The 16,455-nt window shown below is 37.5% G+C and overlaps 3 protein-coding genes across 4 annotated transcripts; 1 reads left to right on the plus strand and 2 right to left on the minus strand.

Annotated features, from left to right (window-relative positions):
- Positions 1 to 297: 297 nt before the first annotated feature.
- Positions 298 to 4,315, minus strand: LOC106296873. The gene is made up of 14 exons (XM_013733112.1): positions 3,946 to 4,315; positions 3,082 to 3,172; positions 2,912 to 2,996; positions 2,743 to 2,827; positions 2,534 to 2,603; positions 2,358 to 2,427; positions 2,034 to 2,079; positions 1,689 to 1,938; positions 1,418 to 1,623; positions 1,214 to 1,288; positions 1,057 to 1,126; positions 858 to 938; positions 669 to 748; positions 298 to 528 (listed from the first exon to the last, which is right to left on the minus strand). The coding sequence occupies exons 1-14, from the start codon at positions 4,059 to 4,061 to the stop codon at positions 450 to 452; spliced, it is 1,404 nt and encodes a 467-aa protein (XP_013588566.1). The 5' UTR covers positions 4,062 to 4,315; the 3' UTR covers positions 298 to 449.
- A 523-nt stretch (positions 4,316 to 4,838) lies between these two features.
- Positions 4,839 to 13,928, minus strand: LOC106300200 (transcription initiation factor TFIID subunit 2). 2 transcript variants are annotated; one of them, XM_013736295.1, is made up of 25 exons: positions 13,772 to 13,928; positions 13,291 to 13,627; positions 12,841 to 12,986; positions 12,671 to 12,737; positions 12,215 to 12,414; positions 11,981 to 12,134; positions 11,565 to 11,649; positions 11,372 to 11,463; positions 11,138 to 11,263; positions 10,941 to 10,994; positions 10,776 to 10,844; positions 10,141 to 10,238; positions 9,690 to 10,031; positions 9,502 to 9,589; positions 9,155 to 9,280; positions 9,014 to 9,070; positions 8,597 to 8,676; positions 8,472 to 8,514; positions 7,819 to 7,905; positions 7,587 to 7,676; positions 7,246 to 7,304; positions 7,082 to 7,172; positions 6,831 to 6,996; positions 6,562 to 6,745; positions 4,839 to 6,207 (listed from the first exon to the last, which is right to left on the minus strand). In XM_013736295.1, the coding sequence occupies exons 1-25, from the start codon at positions 13,897 to 13,899 to the stop codon at positions 5,043 to 5,045; spliced, it is 4,134 nt and encodes a 1,377-aa protein (XP_013591749.1). In that variant the 5' UTR covers positions 13,900 to 13,928; the 3' UTR covers positions 4,839 to 5,042. The 2 variants fall into 2 exon arrangements, with proteins under 2 accessions (XP_013591749.1, XP_013591748.1); XM_013736294.1 differs by having other exon boundaries at positions 8,597 to 8,679.
- A 1,864-nt stretch (positions 13,929 to 15,792) lies between these two features.
- LOC106299555 (CLAVATA3/ESR (CLE)-related protein 13) lies at positions 15,793 to 16,360 on the plus strand. The gene has a single exon (XM_013735630.1). It carries the CDS (start codon positions 15,899 to 15,901, stop codon positions 16,211 to 16,213), a length of 315 nt encoding a protein of 104 aa, XP_013591084.1. The 5' UTR covers positions 15,793 to 15,898; the 3' UTR covers positions 16,214 to 16,360.
- The last annotated feature ends 95 nt before the right edge of the window (positions 16,361 to 16,455 follow it).

Here is a 16,455-nt window from a genome sequence, read left to right on the forward strand (position 1 = left end):
CTTAAGAAAATTGCGCAGTGTATGTGTATGGATATGAGGGAGTAAATTGGCATTGCTAAGGTTCATTCCAGCAAATGTGATTATCAAAGTCTGATCAGTAAGTAACTTATTCGATTGTTCTGTAGTTTATTGACTCACACATCAACAGTTTCTTGTCCTGTCTCTGGTTTGAGTCTTTTTCTTTTGTGTACTTGAAACGTATGAAGAACATGGAGCTTCTTATAAACACATCTTTCGGCAAAAAAAAATACATCTCTTTGACATTATTAGATAGTTTTCCAAAAAATATTCATATGGTTACGTAAAGTTATTTTCATTAATACTATATTTAGTTTCCTTCATTAAAAGCAGTACGTTTCTTGTAGCATAAAAAAATACACTAAAGTAAGCACAATAAGAAAAACTCAGATTTATATATACACTTATCGAAGAGGGGGTTATGTTAGACGTTAAACATCATATACGGGGAGCCGCTCTTCGATGGTTACACGGCAGAAGGGACATTTTTTACACTTCTCTGAGCAGTTTCTGCAACAAAACATGGCACCAAAACACACATGAGCGCTGAAATCAAGCAGGTATGCTCTCATAAAAATATGCAATCGCACTTGGTAGAATGCAAATGATGATACTTTTAAGCTCAGGTTTTTTTTTTCCAGTATAAATACCTGCAGAGAACACGGTGTCTGCATGGAAGCAATACCACACTGATCTCTCTTTCGAAACAAACCCTACACAGAACTTTCTCCTGGAACACAGAAAAGAGTGGAACATGTCCAAGGGATAAATAAGCAAACACCAAAGTAGAACGATTGTGAAAGCTAAACCCCTTTAGAGTGAGAAGAAGAGAGCATTACATTTTGCAGTCTCTCATATTCCTGCTGACTGAACTTTGTGATTTCTGTTTGTTCACCAAGTGCTGCTTGAAGTCTCCACACCTGATCAGATGAAGTAAAGGTGAAGAGCACTGAGAAATAAATGATACCCGAGGACAAAGGACTTAACAAAAAGAGGAAACATCAACATATATGCAAGTAATTGAAAAAGTAGAGATACCTCCTCAGCAAGATCTTTCTTTGGCATTTTCTTGACTATTTCAGGCGGATGACCACAGAAGGTACTGTAACTGCACACATTTATTCATGAAAATCTTCAACAGATTAGATAAAAACATTTTTTCTTTAGAAGATGTAGTTGGTTGAATTGTACTAACCCTGACTCTTGATCAAAGTATATCCGAGCTTGCTCCTCCTGACTTCCTTCATCAATTGACCACCAACCTAGCAGCCTGAGCACGTAGAGGATCAAACGCTAGTCATCAACTTGATATTTGTTAAGAGTAACTCAGTGGCAGCAAATAGCCTCCATGAGTTTTGTGCATTAAAACTGATAAGCAAAAAAAAAACATGCTTATCACCTGGATCCATGGTGCAAGAAACCCAAGCAATCATGCGCTCTGGATGAAATTCTAAAATACAATCCTGTATCATCGTCGCCCCGCAGCAATAGAACAAACTTCTCTACTAATTTAGAACCAGCAAATAGAATACCAACGCCTTGCAGTAAGAAGAGTGGAGAAAACAGGACAGGGACAGGTATATACTTAGCAGCTTCAGGAGTCCCCTGAAAGTTCAAACCATTGGTAATGTCCCAAACACAAGAATTGTCGGGAGAAAAGTTGTGTGTACCTCGAGATGCATGCAAAGCACCACTTGAAATATAATAAGGGGGATTTTCATTATATGACCACCGATATCTTGCAGGCCACACGTTCCATCTTGGTGCATGTCGTCTTCTGAAAAATCTGAAAGGCCACGGTTTGAAACAACATATCTAGTAGTGGTGTAAGATGATCCGGGTTCTCTGACAGGTGAGCCTCTGTGGATAACTGGATTGGACCATTTTGTACAAACAAGAAAAGCAAAGCACTCTGCAATTCTGCAGTCAGAACGTACAAACACATTGAATACCTTCATGAGCAACTCCATCAATGGCATTAGGAGAAATACATCTTTAACAGAGAAAGTGCATACCCGAAGTTAATGAATAAATCCCACCAGCCAAGAGCAGCTACATCACCTGATTTTAGTACAATAAGAAAAAATTAAGACATAATGGGAACACAACAACCCATCGTGGACATGGTTTATATAAGATAAGATTTAGATATGTATAGAAATGACAGTATCCACATGGTTTTCCTTTCTGGAGAATTTGTCCAACAGAAGTTACCATTAAACAGATAACAACATCTTGCTATAAAGATGGCTGTGAATTCCGTAAAATATAAAGCCCATACTTGTCTTTAGACTAAGTTACTTGAAACTCTAGCAAATATTCCAGTGGCAGATTATTACCGGACAGCTTTAGGAGGGTGAAGACTGTAGCAGCTAAAAAGAACACCATGGAAATTGCAACCCAGAAATACTGCAGACAGGAAAGAAAAAAAGCATCAGAAAAGTTTATTTTGAATCTAGTCTTTGAACAAGAAGCTCAAGTTAGGCCTTAAACCAACAAATGTAGTATGACTCACAGGAAGTGCTTCCCATATTGCTTCATCATTTATGCTCTCTTCATCCCCAGGCATCAGCGCTCGACACATTCTGAAGACAAAAACGTGAGTTAATTAGGAACTTAGTAGATAATAGCAGATAAAAAGCTCTTCCCACTAAAGAAACAGTTACAATAAAAGTCCACTTTCATTTATCACGCACAATGTATAAACAACTGATACAATCTTACCTGGCATTGTCCACAAGTATAGTCACTTCGAACGCCAATAAAGGGAGGAAAACAATCTTCAAGCTCACAGCCGGTGGCCAACGAGCTGCACCTCAAATACAATAGCTCAAAATTAAATTAAATTAAACCAGGACGAAACTGTGAGTAAGCAAGCCGTGGTTATATATACCATGCGCACTCTCGAGGTATACACAGAGTAGCAACTCGAAAGCTACAAGCAAAGGCGTTGCGACAATAGCATGACATGGAGCCCACTGTACACCACACAGAAAAAAGGGAATCATCAGATGTCATCAGAAGGTTAGCCTGATTAGATACCAATGGGAAGAAGAGACATACATGACGGTTACGAGGAGCGATAGGAGCAGGAAGAGAGAATCTTCCCCTAGAAACAACAGCATGGAAAGCCCACAGAGGTAGACACACAACCCTGCATAACCGAAACAGTGGAACAGATTATATTTGTGATGTTTCTTCTGTATGAATGTAACCAATACCAAGAAATGGATAAGGAAACAAAACACACAAAGAAGAAGACAAAACCATATGCTCTTAACCCGAATATTTAAACTCCCTACGACATAATCTTTCTAGATGACATCATTTCCACCGCCAATCTTCATTACAGTCATCAAATAAACATAATACAGTACTTTGGTACATGAGCACGTGACACAATCTGTCAGGTTTCCTTGTCATAAAACCTTATAAGAATTGTACCCACAATATATGATTACAAATAATAAAAGATTTACATATAATCAAAACTTATGTAAATTGGAACGATACAAAGAAGATTAGCATGATATCTTCGCAACGATGACATGCACAAATCGAAAAATGATCTAAACAAAGATCATTTCTCAATTTGTAAAAAAAAAAAAAAAAAAAAAATCAAACAAGTTTCCAAAAGAAGTAAGATTCCTATTTAAGTGGAAACTATTCCATTATTATTACTCAAATTTTGGATGATCTCATAAAAGAATTCGTCTCCACAGCTAAGAAGATGCACACGTGAGTAAAACCTAAAAGTTCTCAAAATACACTAAGAACAGAAAACGCCCTCTTTTGTGTTTATTTGAGTTTGCGACACAGCCAAGCAGCTCTGGATTCGAAACTGAAGAGACTTGCCTCAATCAATCGAAAACCCAACGAATAAGAATACAATTTAAGATTCGAAAAATGGAAGAGGGAGAGACTAACCACCACGAGTGAGAGACGGTGTGGTCGAGTTTGAGGACCAAAACGAGGGTGAAGCAGAAGAGGAAGCTGTGAGCCGACAAGGCTTGTACGGACTTTAACATTCTCCGACAGTTCATCGTCGTCTTTCAAAAAGTTTCTCTCTACCGAAACTGAACCTCCATTCTCTCCTAATCCTTCGCTCTCTCTGTGTGATCTCAGTAAATGACGATTGGTTAGAGAAGACGCTTTTAGTTTAAGAAATGAATTGCTGCAACGTTTTTCAATTGCACAAGTGACCCTTTCTACTCTCCTGCCCCCTTCTCTCTCTATTCTCACTCGTAACCAAGAATATAAAATAATATTAATTTGACCTTATTTTTTCCCTAAAAGTTAGGGTTTAGATTTTTTAAGAAAAGTCATTTTAGATTTAAGATTTGGTGGGTTCTAAAATGTTGTAAGGATTTCAAAAAAAATTAGTGATATTTTTTAAATGTTTAGGATAAGGAACGCGTTAGCATCAGAAATATAGATACACGTCATCATATACTACAAGTTTGTAATTCAGCTCACAAATATTGTAACTGTTTTTTTTTTTTTTTTGGGTGGAGTTCGGTTGCTGCTCAATATTTTAATTTTGTCTTTTCACATAAAATATCTACAAATTGCCTAACAACAACCAAAATATCTACTTTTTGTATTAATAATAAAATCTCACTCTAAATAATGGATAATGCTTCAATGAGCGCTTTGGTCCAGAGTTGAGATGCTTTCCATGTGAGTTTTACGAACTAACGTTATATCTGAGACAAGTGCCCATTCAATTTAATTACTAATGGACCAAGTGGCTTTATTTGAGTATAAAGCAACAAAGTCAAAATTTCTGTTTGTTAATCCAAAACCTCGTTAAAAATACCTGTAAACAAGTCATATCGACTACTCATTTAAGTTACTAGTTCACATTTGACATATCACACTTTGCAACAACAAAGCTTGTCGCTTACAAGCCATACACATCGAAACTATGCATTAATCAGATAACAAAGACCCACCACAGTGACAAACGAGCGGCAGATTTGGATTAGAGAAAAAAAAGACCTGGCTCGAATCAGTCAGAAGCCTTAGGGGTTGTTGAACGCTTTGCTTTTCAGCTTGATTCGTATCTTGGTAGATGGACGAGCTTCTGCTGGTGCTGCTGATGGCTCTGCCTTTGGCTTGTCACTTGGTCCCTCTGGTTTAGCCTCCGGGATTGTCTCTATCTTTATTGTAGCTGGATCAGACGAGCTGGTCAAAAGCTTTGACATCTCTTTCTCCTTTTGTTTCTTCTCTTTCTTTAACCGTTTCTTTTCTAGGTAAACCGGGTCTTCTCTTTTTCTCTTCTTCTCTTTCTTATGTTCCTTGTCTTTCTTCTTTTCGCTTTCTTTACCAACCGAGAGTGTCTGAAGGCTACCGTATTTCTGCTGCGCCTCGTTTCCTATGCTATTGTCTTGTGGCAACAAGCTCGGTGCTGCGACTTCTTGGTTATCATTTTCTGCTTTCTGGCTTGTGGAAGTTTTCCCAGATTCAGCAGTGCACTGCAGTTCTTTCCCAGAAGTATCACCTTCGGTTGGTAATTTTACACTGCCGATACTTGCGGTCATTCGAGATCCAACATCATGACACGAGTTTACTTCCTCCATGTGAGCATCAGCTGAGACTCTCTGTGGAGCGTCTACAGAAGCTGAACTAGTTTGTCTTCGTTCTATATCACGGCGTACCACAATCCCTTGGGATCTTTCCACCGTTCGTGCTGATCCTTCGCCTCTGCTGGTTGCACCAGATGGTCTGACCTTTATCCGTATAACAGTCTTCATCTCTTGAGCAACAGGCACTACATCCGGTTCTTTTTGAGGTTCCTCTGTTGGAAGATTTTCTTCCGCTTTGGCTAATTCTTCCGTTGGAGCTTCACCATCAGATGGAATCTCGTGAACAATGGGATTTTCAGGTAAAGGTTGGTTTTGATCTTCCATGTGAGGTTCAAGGTGCTCTGTTTCATGAAGTGATGCTGCAACAGGTTCTGAAAATTTCATCTCAGGAGCAGTAGGCATGAACATTTCCTCCGATCTTACCGGAGCACCAAAAGGAGCAGCATCCAGTGATTTTCCATTGGCATTTTCAAGTGCCAAAAGTGAAGGCTCCCCTGGCTCTGCTCCTGGAACTGAAAATACATTCTGCGGCTCAATGCAGCCCTCTACATCAACAAGTTGCAAAGGTTTTTCTTTGGGCACTCCAAACAACGTTGGCGGTCTGAAAATGAGATAATATATTATGTTCAGAATGTCAAATATGGTAATAAGCAGAAGACAGAAAAATTCCAAACAAGGTTCACTTAAAGAAGCAAAAGTACCCAGAGAGGATGTATCAGATTAAAAAATTTCATAGCTTGAGAAAATTTGTTAAATAATCTAATACGACTCCGCACTACTTGTCATAAGTGGGAAAAAACTACTCACTGGACGCCTTCTCCGTAAATAAAACTCTTTAGCTCAAGAACGACCGAGCTATAAAAACTTAGACGCTACTGTAATGAATAAGGAAACAAATGCACATGTAAACAAGTATTAAAATAATCTGGCAGGAATGAATGTAAAGGACACACACCTTCCAGCGAGGATTTGAAAAATGCAGAATAAGTGGTGACGAAGAAATTCATTGTTGAATACTACATGGCTCTTGAAAAGATGCAGCAAATCCAGAAGACTAACAGTGTCAACACAATCATCTGAGTCACATCCAACTGCTATTTGACATAACCGCATTGTGTGTACGCACAATTTAACCTGGCCTGTAACCAAGCAGCAAGTATATAAATCGGAAAACTCTACTGGAACCAGCACGCTGCTAAGTTTGAGCAAGAGAATATAACCAACCTCTTAAAGATGACTCTTCTACCACGTATTTCATAAACAACGAGAGTGCAGAGCTTATGCCTTTGGATTCATACTCGATGTCAAGTAGTGCCCTACTTGCTTCTATGCGTACTTGCAATATAGTATCCGGTTTACGGAAAGGTTCCAAAAGTTTACAGATGTATTCCTGAAGTCAGTAAGCAACCCTTAACAACGATGGTATCTATGTTATATAAAGCACTTGGAGAAAAAAATGTAAGGAAAAAACTTACGAAACTGATGGAGTCAGAAAGCTTAAGAGCAGTCTGTGCCAACGTTCGGATGCAGCTAATTGTCAAAACGCCACTGTAGCTTGGCATCAGCCTAGTAAAAACATGCTCTAAGTAACTCAATCTGTTAAAATCTATCAAACCATAAACATTAAACGAGATGTTACCTGTCAAACTGCAAGAGTCTGTCAATGCGCTTCAGAAGAGGGGCCAAAAACGTTAGACTCTGCCAGAGAAACAAAGAAACAAGAAGTACTGAGCAAGCAAAACATGTATCACGCTAATATATTAAAGTTCTGCATTGACATCTTTGCAAACGAACTCAATGAACTGGTGATTCAGTTTTTCTCATAACCTCTGTCATCCTCCAAGACCGAGTCTTTCCGGATAATAAAAGTATGAGACATCCATAAAGTTATATGAACCAATAAAGCTCTATAAACACTACAGTTATTATACTACTGCAGGTAAATTGTAGAGTAGCCTTTTCAAGATAACAATCACACACCTGTTGACCGAATTCAAGATCACCAATTGACTGAACAAGAACAGCAAGCCAGAATACATCAGAATAAGGATTTCCACTGTTGTCATTGTACTACAAAAATGGAAAAGGAAAAAATGGCGAAATCAGAGGTATGATCAAATAGACTAGACTACCACAGCTTTTACTTGAAGGCTCAAACTTTACCCTTAGTTATCATACTCCATGTAGAATCAATCTATGAAGATGTATATACCTTTAGTAGCTGTAAGATAAATTCAACAGCTTCTCGTGGGCTTTTCCCATCAGCACTCCTAACCATTGCAATGGCATGTGGAATAGCCTAAGACGTAGCAATGTTAGATAAGTACATTCAAAGAGAGAATATGCTAATACTACTGCAACAAAATAATAAAAAGACTAAGGAGATCCAATCCAGACGTCCCTACTGAGACATATTATAACAAGTTCAAAGTTCAATAGAAGAAAGCCACTGACTAACCGACAGAAAAGTAACTGTCAAAAACAACGGTATCACGGTAAATAACCATGGATACCCCCAAGAGAAAAGTAGTCTAAGAAGGGAGAAACTAGGAATCACACCCCTCTGCCATACAAATTATCCCGAAAAAGTTCTACACGAAAGGAGCTTCTGGATGTAGGTCCTAATGCTCATTACTTTCTATTATGTTCTTTGTTGGCTGAACATTCATTGTTTTGCTATTTCACCATTACACAGCAATAAAAGGCCTAATACTAATATGTTTCAGGAAGTACCCAATTTCTATACTAAGCAAGAGCAGTAACAGTTTCTGTCATATCAAAATGATATATAATAGCATCTCCCGCTAACAGCCGAGTTCAATGAGTGACATCAAATCAAGCTCATACCCTACCTCAATTCATTACCTCAAGAACAAAATATTCTGGGAAATCACGAAAATCGTTCGGCCTGAAAGGAAATAATAAGTTTCATGAGAAATCTTCCACTGGTTAACAAAGAGAAGTCTAAATATTATAAAGCCCAATCTCACTTGGGGAGTCCGATCTCTGCATCAAATCTTCTACTTTTATAAAATTTTATCAGATGTTGCAAACCCGCCCAGTCATTCTCCTGCTAGAAATAGAAATGAGCCTAAATCAATCATTGTAGCAAGACTTGTTTCAAAGGACACAGAAAGTAGCAGGTGACTAGAAGATGCAGTACACAAAAATAGTTTGAAAGATGGCATGCTGTGCAGTTCAAACGGAGACATACAGACTCATGCGAATTTTATAAGAGAAACATATAAAACTGGTAAACATAGAAATCATGAAAGCAACACCGTTTGCTATTCTTCATGCTATGCACTTTTCACAATCTCAAAGTAACTTTCTACATCAACAAGTTCGAAATTTGACTATCATACCTCTAGACAATTGAAATCAGATGAAAACCATTTATATCGTACCTCTGATGCCGTTTTAGCCAATGCAAAAGCTGCCCCAATCCGTATTCTCCAGAAGACCTACATGTCACAATACTTTCTTGGAGTAATGAACTTCATCTTCAAGCTGGTTTTAGAAACAAGTGCATAAGAAACGGATAAAACCTTGGAATCTGTGAGAATATTATTGAGTGCATTCACAACGGAAAATGAGTGCTGTTTTAAAGCTTCCAGTGACGCAATTGCTTGGGCCTGACCAACAACATCTCCATCCTTCTCTAATTGATTGACCTGATCCACAGTCACAGATGTTCAACAGTAAGTGATGGACCTTCAGATGGCTACAATTTACAGTCAAGACACACAAAGACAGAAGGACCCAGTAATACAATATCTAAGCGGCATAGTCCATGAGCTTTCTTTCCATGAATGAACCATGCAGAAAGTGGAAGCCAAAGTCAACCGTGATGTACACAACAGATGTTCAAGAAATGTCCGAGCGGATTTCTTACCCACATTTGTAGCGGCTGGTGAAGGTGAACCTCAGCAATATATTCCATCTCAGGGTCAGCTTTAATCCAAGCCAAGGGAGATTCGATGCTACAGAGAAAGATTCAATCTCTCAGTTTATTTTCTTGTGTTGGTCAAAGGGATGTAAATACACCAGGAATGCAGATAATAGTATATCACAGCAACCCACCTCGTTTTATTGTCTAACGGTGCTACAGTATCAACATTCTCGTCAGCCCCATCAGGTTTCCCTCCCTTCTTTGGTTTTTGATAGCGTTTAGCAGCAAGTTTAGAATGACATGGTAATTCCAGTAGCTGCCATCTGTCTCCAGCCATAGGCAACTTTGGATGATCGGACATTCCATCAAGTTCATAAACCCTTATGCTCATGATACCGGGCCAGCCAACATCCACATCTCGGTTTTCGGAATCAGTAGCGCCAACTGATAACCTTGCATCGAGCGAAGCCGTACATTCACGCAGGGCAGCCATTTCAACAATGTTTTTCCTTTTGTTGTAGGACAAACCAATCCTGGTATATTAAAGCACCAAGTTACAAAATTGAGATAAGATTTAACGAAGATCCAGTTATCCAAAGAATTAAGTTAAGAAGAAAGAAACACATAATACCAAAAACATACCTTAGCACGGGACAACCACAAGATGCAACCCATCGCTGAAAAAATTCTTTAAGAAATGGACGCTCAAGATTTCCAATCTTATTAGAAAATTGCCGGAACTGCAGCTCAAAAGTGGTAGAGAGACACACATATTAGAAACTGAGTAAGAGTATCCGTGCTGAAAGATAACCAGTGAACCAAGAAGAGAGATAGAGAAGAAATCGAGGAGATGTTTACTATTAGCATACTTATGACTTATGAGTTGCTGAACCAAGTTATACGGTTAAAAGGACATATCAAGTTCTGGTTGAGTGCCATATATACGACTTAATTGAGAAGGATACCAAGTCACAGCTGAGAGACAGATCCATTTCAGTAAAAAAAACAAAGAATATGTTCCAGGAGCGAGAAAATATATATTTAAGCAAAGCTCCCGGAGAGGAAGTCCATGACTTCGTTCATCCCTTTTAGTGTGTTCTTAGATAGCACTAGATGATTAGCTTAGAACCGCACATAGCACAAGTATATTTGCAGATTTACTTTACACTGATAGTTCAAAATGCTTTATACTTCTATATTTTTTTTACTAATTAAAAGTTTCCTAACCTAACTTGTAACAAACAAACATAGCTAATCTGGATAAATAGTCATGTTACCTCCTTCGTGCTAAGGGACCGTATAGCATTAGATGGATCCTTGGCTCGAGATATAATTTTCTGTAAAATCTGTAAATCATAGAGAAAAAGAAGATTTATAAATCACGTAGGCAAGTAACCCTAACAAAGGTATTTGCCTGAAAAAAGATTAAACCATGTCCATACTTTGCGAAAGGATTCCGAGCCCATTTGCTTCTCCAACATCTGAAGGACGGCTCCCTTCAAAATTAAGTCAGTGAGGAATTATCCTCCATAGCATACAAACACATGCAAGATCATGAAAACTTATCCCACCAACTCATACACGCCAACACAAATTTTAGAGCAGGGAATAATAAACAAGAAAAGAAAAGATTGCTTACTGATTTCCATGATCGTATCTTCCCATGCATCCCAATAGAGTGAGTTCCAAATAGGTCCTTGCAAGAAGAAGATGCGCTCAAGCACATTGCACCACTATCATCAGCTTTACAGACTGCAGAATTTGCCTGCATTTGCATCCAAAATTATGAGAGTCTAGATAAGAGATTAGTGGTTTTGTTCAAAAGCAGCTACAGACGCATCTAGGGAAGAATAGCTTGAGTAGTAAGTTAAACCTTGTATCTTCGGTATCGAGCTTCATTATTTCCCAAGAACTGCTTGATAAACATATCGGTCAAGAAACCAGCAAGGCCATCGAGGAGCCAATCTGTTATAACAACATGGATAATAATCAATCACAAGATTATGCTTTCATAAGAAGCTGATATAACAACACAAAGAAAGTGTCAAAAAATGTCACAAGCCTACCATCATTTGGTGACTCAGGAACAATATAAAATCCAAACCACTGCTTTGCTAAGGCAGAAGCAAGTTTAATACGTGTATCTATTATCTGCAAAGACAATTGAAGCTCAATCAGATTCGTGCATAAAGGGACTAATAAGATGACAAAACGACGCGAAAGAAAAAACACTTCCAGTACAACAAATATAAGTGAAACCTCTACACTAGAAGCTATGTTCTAATAAAATGGAAGTAACAGAGAAATTCAAATTGCACATTCATAATAGATGATGCAGAAATAAAAACTTGCTCAAATACGTGCTTTGTACCAAAAAAAGTACCATGCCAATTATATCCTGATGTGCCTTTTATTTAATATATTGGCATATATACAGCATAACGTACATCTAAACACAAGCTAAATTACGAGGATCCAATACCTGATCAATAACCCTCTCATCATATAGCACGTGCGAGCTGAAAACACTCAAGGAAGCTCCCAACGTCGAAGAGCAAACAACGACTTCAGGAGGTAAAAAGACTTGCTTGTAGAATCCAAATGGAAATTTCGCACTTAAATAATCTTCATAATAGCTGCAGAAGTTGACCGTCCAGTAGAATGAGAAAAATTATTAGATTCAGTTAACAAGTCGCCAGGATGCAAATCTACCGACCTGTAAGCTTCATGGAAAAACTCCATTGTATTACGAAGCCTCGAGAGATCATGTGGCAAACACAAGTTAGATATGAGAAAGTTGGTCTGATCTGGAAGGACTTCCAGTGGTCCCGCCACTAAAGACACCCACCGCGGAGCAATAGGAATGGCTAGTTCGTAAACATACGTTTTTTGGGTAGTATCTTCTTTGCTCATAACCTGAGATATGTGAAGTTTTAAGCAAAACACCCTCCTTAGCTTCTTGGAAAAGCAGTGATAAGATTGAGTATAGGCATGTAAACCAAATTTGAGCACACATTTTTATGATAACGTTTATAAGTCATGCGAACCACCGCTTTCTTCTAAGTTTTTTCATTCAACAAGTATATTCAAGAACCTATAATGGATTCTGTCTTGCACAGAGAATCTCGTAACTCCTCTACTCCCTTTACCTATGAAAGAAATAGCAGCTTACCTGGTAAAGTAATTTCCCAACACTGACAGCTACATAGTTGTGTGGAACAGTGAATTCCAAATTGAAACTGCATCCACCAAAATATAACACATGAATAACGGTAAACAAGTAGATATACCCACTCGTGTTCTCAAGAGACAAGGACAGTGTTAATTTTTTAAAACGAATACCTGCAACGATTATACTCATCGTCTTTGCAAGGAAACCAACAGCGGGCGCGTCTCATTTGGTTATCAGTATGTACGATGTTCTCATCAAAATGAATTCCAGACTCCGTTTTCTCTATCCAGTAATTAATCCGAATCAACTTAACATTCTGCATTAGATGAAGCATACATTGATAGTTAACCAAAGGAAAGAAAGCTCTCACTTGTAACCCATAGCATAACTTATGAATCAGGAATTAAACCATTCATAGCTACAATGTCAACTGCATTAGTGTTTCCGTGTCCCATACCAATATGATAAAGCCTTATTTAGCAATGACCAAGTGCGATAAAGGATAGCACAGTATGTGTTATCTTTGGTCCACAAACACAATAAAGGTGAATACAATTTCTAACTACCTAAAGTGTAGTAGTCAAACAACCATCGGTTTCAGATATGTAATACATACGAACCTGTTTAGCCTCCCCGGAGGACTGTGAACCATTTTCTAAAGCCACGTTATCCAGCTGCTCAGATAAATCCTTAGAGGAGGGCTTGCAACAGTTAATCAGTAAATTCGCTGTGTCTTCCTTCTTAAGAACCCCAACATAATCCATAGCCGCGGCATCAGCAGCTGAAGCAGGGTCTGAGACCGAGCTCCAGTTACTCTCGGGCTCAGGGTTCCCATGGTGAGGATAATACTCAAACACAGTAGGCTCCCCATCCACCAACACACTCTCTATCACCAAGTTCTCCGCGTGTAGCCCCACAATCCCAATATCAGGCACGCTCACTTCTAACTCCGTGTAGCTACAAGAAACGATGCGAAAATTCAAATTCTTTCTCTAATTAGGGTTTACTCATCGCGAATCGCATTAAGCAGCTACCGAATCGCATTCGCGAGCTCGGTTCTATGGTGGAGAATTAGAAGGCGAGAGAGGGAGGGAAACGTACCCGTGGATTCGGCGTTTTTTGAAGTCGATAGAGAGGCAGAGCTTCTGGTGGAGAACTTTAGCTCCGCTGTTCTCCGACGGCTTCGCGCCAGGAGCTTCGTCGTTCTTCGGCTTACGAGCCTTGGCCATGTTTATTTTTTTCCGTCGAGACGTTAGCCGGAGAGAGCAACCTTGTTTCTGATATGTATAGGCTGTGTTAGTTTCTTTAATTTATAGAAAACTCCTCTAAGTTTGAAAATTAATAAATATGTGCATCTAATTTTATAGTGGATTAATATCATCCCTCGATGTGAATTCCATATTTTGTTGGGCTTAGATGCAGTAATTTAAAACTGGGCCTGAAATTTGTTTTTTTTTTCAAAAGACTATTTACTCCGTTTTGTAGCAGTGTATAACACTGTATAGTAAGACATTTTTAAGTATAATATTTGAAAAGTTAAATAATTTATTTTAATTAGTTTCTATATAAAATCATGTGATTTAAAATTTTACATTGAATAAAAATTTATAAAATATCATAAATTTACAGTAAAGTTTTTAAAATTTTTACTTCAAATATTTTTAATAATATGAAATTTTAAGTAGCATTTTAAAATATAAATTCAATATTATTAACTCTCAAATAATTTTTGTAAGTTCACGTTCAAATAGAAATAATTATTATTTTGATATAAAATACATCAAAACTCGTGAATGAATATAATCCTTTAAAACTCTTTAACAAATTAAATAAACATTATAATTTTCTAATAAAAAATACTCTTTGAAAACTACAGTATACGTTTTTGAGAGCTAGACAGGTCAACTCCCAATTCATGAGGTCCTATTGAAATGATTAGTCTTTTATATTAGTGACATATGAATGTCGGCCAATATGGTCTTATTCTTCTAGCCAGTTCCTTGGTCACTCAGTTTCGTACGCTTATTCTAATCTCCTTTTGTTAGTCTAATTACTTAATATTCAAATAATTAACAAACCAATATAATGGCTCTTGCCTCCTACAAAAAGTCTACCCACCATGGTACAATTTTAATTTTTGTATATGTCAAAGATTGGTCTTCGGACGGTGTAAGTTACTTGGTGATGTCAACCCATGCTGAATAGTAGTATTAGACTAATTATTTTGGTACTTGTGTGCCGCCTAATAATATGGAATATTAACTAGTTTATGTACACATACGTCGATACTCGAGTAGTGTATAGTGGTTCGTGTATTAGCAATGTTGATATATTACCGTCCTAATTCAAATCTGATATAAATTAAATGTCCGTTATCGACTAAAAGAGTTATCATTATAAACTCTCCTTTGTTGCTCCCATACAAATTCGAGACTATAACATTATAAGTTTGGAACATGTAACCCGAACATTATAAATTAATTATTAGTACCATTATTGCAAAATATTTGAATTTGAATTGTAGTATTCATATTGGTAAATTGTATACTTTAAAAAGAGTTATTATGAACTTCTAGATTCACCGGCCAATAGGATTTCATTATTTCAAATTAGATATCTTTTAGTAAAGGAAACTCAAGTTATATTATGTTTAAAAATATATATATATATAGTTGTTACAGAAAAAAAAATTAAAAAAAAAAATATTTTTAACGTCGCCAGCAAAACACTAAATCCTAAATCCTAATCCCTAAACCCTAAATCCTAAACTCTAAACCCTTGGTAAACCCTAAACTCTAAACCCTATCTCCTAAACCCTAAACCCTAAACTATTGGTAAACCCTAAATCCTTGGTAAACCCTAAACACTAAATCCTAAATCCTAAACTCTAAACCATAAAAATATTTTTTGTTTATTGGAGTTTTGACATACTGGCGATTTTCCTATTATCTGATATTTATGCATATAATCTATGACGTTGATTTTGTAAGTTTTCCATAGAAGAGGAAAGGAAAATTCCAATAAACTAATATTATGATGAGAGGTTTGACTTTATTAGGAACGTCAAATTTAATGAACCTCTCTGCTTCCTTGAACGGAAAGGAAGTTTCTTAGTTGGAAAACGCTGTCTCCAATTCATAGGTTCTCTACCTCTATCCCTATATATATGTCAACACAATATTGTTTCCTATCTATCTTCGATGGTCATATGATCGTTAATTAATCTCCATGGCCACGAGTAGAGTCTCCCACGCCTTATGGTTTCTTCTGTGTATCTATCTTCTCCTGTTGGTCTCTGAAGGTTTCTTTGTTAGGCTCAGCTCCATGCCCTCCATAAAGCCTTACCCTTCTCCGGTTATTAGCTCGCTGCGACCAGGAAGAAGAGCTTTCGTGGTAAGTAAGTTTGACTTCACACCGTTCATGAAAGACCTTCACCGAAAAGATCATCAAGATGTTCCACAGCTGGGAGGATCCGAGATCGACCCAAGATATGGAGCTGAGAAACGGCTCGTCCCATCTGGTCCAAACCCCTTGCACCACTGATTGTCTTCTTATATATATTTTACTTAAATTTTCTTTATTAATTTGTTTCTTTCGAATTGATATAAACACTAAAAAGGATATACTGCACATAATTTAATTCATAAAAAGCTGCTAATATTTCTTTGGGGAGCATATGTATTGAATTATTTATTCTTCTTTGTCATGTGAAGTATTTGTTTTAACTTTCGTTGTAAAAGATGATATTTAGTTTTTTTTTTCTCAACTTTTTATTGCATTTGTGA

This window comes from Brassica oleracea, chromosome C6 (genome assembly GCF_000695525.1).
Source record: "Brassica oleracea var. oleracea cultivar TO1000 chromosome C6, BOL, whole genome shotgun sequence".
Lineage (NCBI taxonomy): Eukaryota > Viridiplantae > Streptophyta > Magnoliopsida > Brassicales > Brassicaceae > Brassica > Brassica oleracea.

Bases quoted from the DNA above. Each gene is read 5' to 3' on its own strand.
- LOC106299555 (XM_013735630.1), top strand. From the start codon at position 15,899: ATGGCCACGAGTAGAGTCTCCCACGCCTTATGGTTTCTTCTGTGTATC.
- LOC106300200 (XM_013736294.1), bottom strand. From the start codon at position 13,899: ATGGCCAAGGCTCGTAAGCCGAAGAACGACGAAGCTCCTGGCGCGAAG. The intron at 13,628-13,771 runs GTACGTTTCCCT...CGTTTCTTGTAG, and splicing joins AAAAAACGCCGAATCCACGG to CTACACGGAGTTAGAAGTGA. The intron at 9,590-9,689 runs GTGGGTTGCTGT...CTTTCTCTGTAG, and splicing joins CCGTTAGACAATAAAACGAG to CATCGAATCTCCCTTGGCTT.
- LOC106296873 (XM_013733112.1), bottom strand. From the start codon at position 4,061: ATGAACTGTCGGAGAATGTTAAAGTCCGTACAAGCCTTGTCGGCTCAC. The intron at 3,173-3,945 runs GTTAGTCTCTCC...TCGGTTATGCAG, and splicing joins ACCGTCTCTCACTCGTGGTG to GGTTGTGTGTCTACCTCTGT. The intron at 1,939-2,033 runs GTATGCACTTTC...TTCTGACTGCAG, and splicing joins GATTTATTCATTAACTTCGG to AATTGCAGAGTGCTTTGCTT.